Genomic DNA, 3,211 nt, shown 5'->3' on the forward strand with positions numbered 1-3,211 from the left:
GGTTGCATTCTTGCCTTTATTTTGAATGGCTCCTCAGAGTTATACAAGATTCGGATTAAAACCACAACAAAACAGCCTGTAGTCCCAGTTATCTGTACTGATGTCAGTGGAAGGAACTGGTACTTGTGCAGAGGTGGCTCATTTGCAGCTTTCTAAATCCTGATTAGTTTTTCTAGCTATTGTTTACAGGTAGCAGAATACATTTTGCATCTTGGGCCTTTGGAGTCATTGAGACCAAACCAAGGATTAAGCTGCTTGGGCCATCAAACCTGATTTTGTTCTGCAAACAGAAAAATTATGTACCTGCATCCACTTCAAAAATGCTTGAACTTCTCAAGAGAGACAAAGAATTAGGTTACATGATATATTTGTAAAGCTTTATTTTCCTCATCATTTTACCTTGTGTGAATTGTGTATGCTCAGGGGTGGCCAAAAAACAAAAATCCCCAGAGAACAAACTAGCATTGAGCCTGGTTACAGCATCCTGCCACAGTTAAATGTTTCTTTTTTAATTACTTGATGAAAAAAACAAATTGACTTTCTTTGTGTTTTTCCTCCTTCCAGACTTTGACAGCACCTGCTCCATTTGCAGACGAAACAAGCTGTCAGTGCCAAGCCCCCCATGAGAAGCTGACCATTGCACAAGCCCGCCTGGGAACACCAGGTATGTGTAAAGAGCTACATCGGCAGGACCATGGGCACTCCCAAAGCACAGGCTCTCCCTTACAAACATCTGTCAATTCTCACTTGGGCCTTCCACTTGGAAGCAGAAGGGTCAGCATGGTATCTGGTGCTATCAGGTAATGGGGAAGAAACCAGCAACTACAGGACCATTATCTTCTGTTAGAGAAATAAGAGAAAACATTTTGAGTTAAGAGTTTTATGTTTTTGTGGATGTCTGCGTGTTGGTCGGAAGGAAGGCTTTGCAGCCCGTTCCAGCCAGCCTGAAAATTGTGTTGTCTGGTGGCTACCTCCGGGATTCTCTTCCCATACTGCCTCTGTATGCTGGAAAACTTCTTTCACTGATGTTCCTGTTGATCACATCAGACCTTAAGGGCCCTTAAAGGCCATTTGCCCTTTGCAAAGAAACCATGCCAAATTTCTTTATCTGGACATTTGTGATTGGGCTGGGGAAATGGGATGATTTCACATAAAGTCCCAGCTTGATACTTCAGCCACCCTAAATTCCAAGAGATTATCTTTTAAAAGCCTTTGTTTACTTATTTTACTTATTTAAAATAAGCTTTTAAAGTACATACCCTTTGTAGGAGTAAGCCACAGCTTTCCAGTCAGGTCTGCAAGGAACAATGTTCTCTCATGGATCCTTGGATATCCTGACAGCAGACATCTATCTGTAGCACTGAAACACAGTCCATGGAGGTTGGAGCTCTGTTGCTCTCAGCTCTGCTGTCCTGTTGCTTGGAGGTGGCGCAGCTGTCAGGCGTGTAATTTGGTAAAGCAAATCCTTTTTCGATGTGGAGGCTGCTGCTGAAGATGTCATACAGAAAGCAAGAGTTATAAGGGTGATAGCAGAAGGATGATGAGAAAAAATGATAGGCTCCTTAGAAAGAAGAGCTTGGGGGAAGTATGAAAAAAGGGACATGAAAGGTTTGTCTGGAAGAGATAAGCAATATATTTTTACAGTGGTAAGCTGTGGAAAAAAGAAAGTCATAGACAAGAGGGGAGGAAAAGGGAGATGACAGGAAAAAATAAGGAAAAAAAAAAATCCAGAAGGCAGAACTGACTAGAAAGGTAGAGAGAAAAGAACAAGACATACGGTGGAACTCCAAATGAGGCAGAAAGATGACATTTTTGCTAAATTAGAATACAGAGATGATGGATGATAATAAATAGGCTGTAAGAAAACAGCAGAGACTACAGAGAAGAACAAGAAATGTGCAGGATAAAACACTGCAATTTCACCCATGGTGTTTTTGAACATTGGAACTGGGGTAAATCTCTGCAATCATCTGATCTGAGAGGAAAAACCTGTCCAGTAGAATTAAGTGCAGCTTGTTTTGGGCGTGAAAAATCACTGTTGTGTTTCTTTCTCCACAGTTGACAGACCTGTCAGAGTGTATGCAGATGGGATATTTGACCTTTTCCACTCTGGCCATGCTAGAGCTCTTATGCAAGCCAAAACTCTATTCCCAAATAGCTACTTATTAGTAGGAGGTAAGATCAGAGTTATTTATTGCACTGTATTTTTGCTTCTGTGCTTCAGTATCAGAGGGTTACTGCTGTGCTAGCACCCCCAGCTGTTTATATAGTATGACTTTGAATGCTACTTTCACTCTGGGGGCTTTCTATAGGCGATTTGCATTAAATTACGTCTTAAAATTGCATCAATTAAAGTAAAAGTCAAATTCTACCCTCAGCAGCACAGGCACAATTCCCATTCTAGTTAAAGCAGATGCCTGCATGACTCTGAGCTTAGAATAGCTCCATATGAGTAACTTACCTTTTTCAGTTATTCGCTCAAAATTGTTCAAAGATGGAGATGAGTGAATGAGATCAACTGCTCATTTATTTCTGGCTCCTCGGTCCCTCCGCCAGCCATCAGTACTGTGTGTGCAGACCCAGCCTTCAACATCAGCAGAGAAGCTGAATCTGGCCTGTTATCATTGTAGACCCAAATGTAGGTCAGGATTTGAATGTAGTTTTCAGCTTACAAGTGTCCCCAGGCAGGTTACTTTCTTATCAGTTTTTGGTTTTTTTGTTTTTTTTTTTTGCCATGAATATCTTATTTTTTTGCTGTGTGGCTGGCTAACAGCTGCTCAGCAGTTGGTACGTGCCTGAGGAATCACTGGAGGGTGGCTGTGTCCCGCCTAGCTGGCTGCGCTAACCCTGCTCTCATGAGGCCTCATAAACATGTATTTCAGTTCCACTTTCCCTGCACATTTGGGTTTGAGATATGCCTCGCATAAACATTGCACAGCAACCTCCTGCTGCTCAAATGCTTACAGCAGTGGTGATAAAGCGAATGTGAATACAATCTTCAGACATTTTATAAGATACATGATTTCATAGCTTTGTCCCAAATCAGTTAAAATGTGGGGAAAAAAAAGACCCAACATAGAGGAAAAGCAAAATCTTATAAACACAATCCTTGGTTTTACTCTTAAGTTTATGAATAGTGGCAAATCCCATGGAGCTTCCTGGGAGGGAAAGGAGACATCCCTTTGTTATGAAGGAAACATTTAGGACTCCT

General features: G+C 41.5%; 1 protein-coding gene across 1 annotated transcript in view; it reads left to right on the forward strand.

The window, feature by feature from the left end:
* Positions 1 to 564: 564 nt before the first annotated feature.
* Positions 565 to 3,211, forward strand: part of PCYT1B (phosphate cytidylyltransferase 1, choline, beta) — a gene marked incomplete at both ends in the record, with an annotated part of 11,387 nt that continues 8,740 nt past the window's right edge. Inside the window, 2 exons of the mRNA XM_010077794.1 lie at positions 565 to 664; positions 2,059 to 2,175. Of these exons, the coding sequence (XP_010076096.1) occupies positions 565 to 664; positions 2,059 to 2,175 (217 nt within the window). The remainder of the gene's footprint in view (positions 665 to 2,058; positions 2,176 to 3,211) is intronic.

Source organism: Pterocles gutturalis, unplaced genomic scaffold (genome assembly GCF_000699245.1).
Source record: "Pterocles gutturalis isolate BGI_N339 unplaced genomic scaffold, ASM69924v1 scaffold12178, whole genome shotgun sequence".
Lineage (NCBI taxonomy): Eukaryota > Metazoa > Chordata > Aves > Pterocliformes > Pteroclidae > Pterocles > Pterocles gutturalis.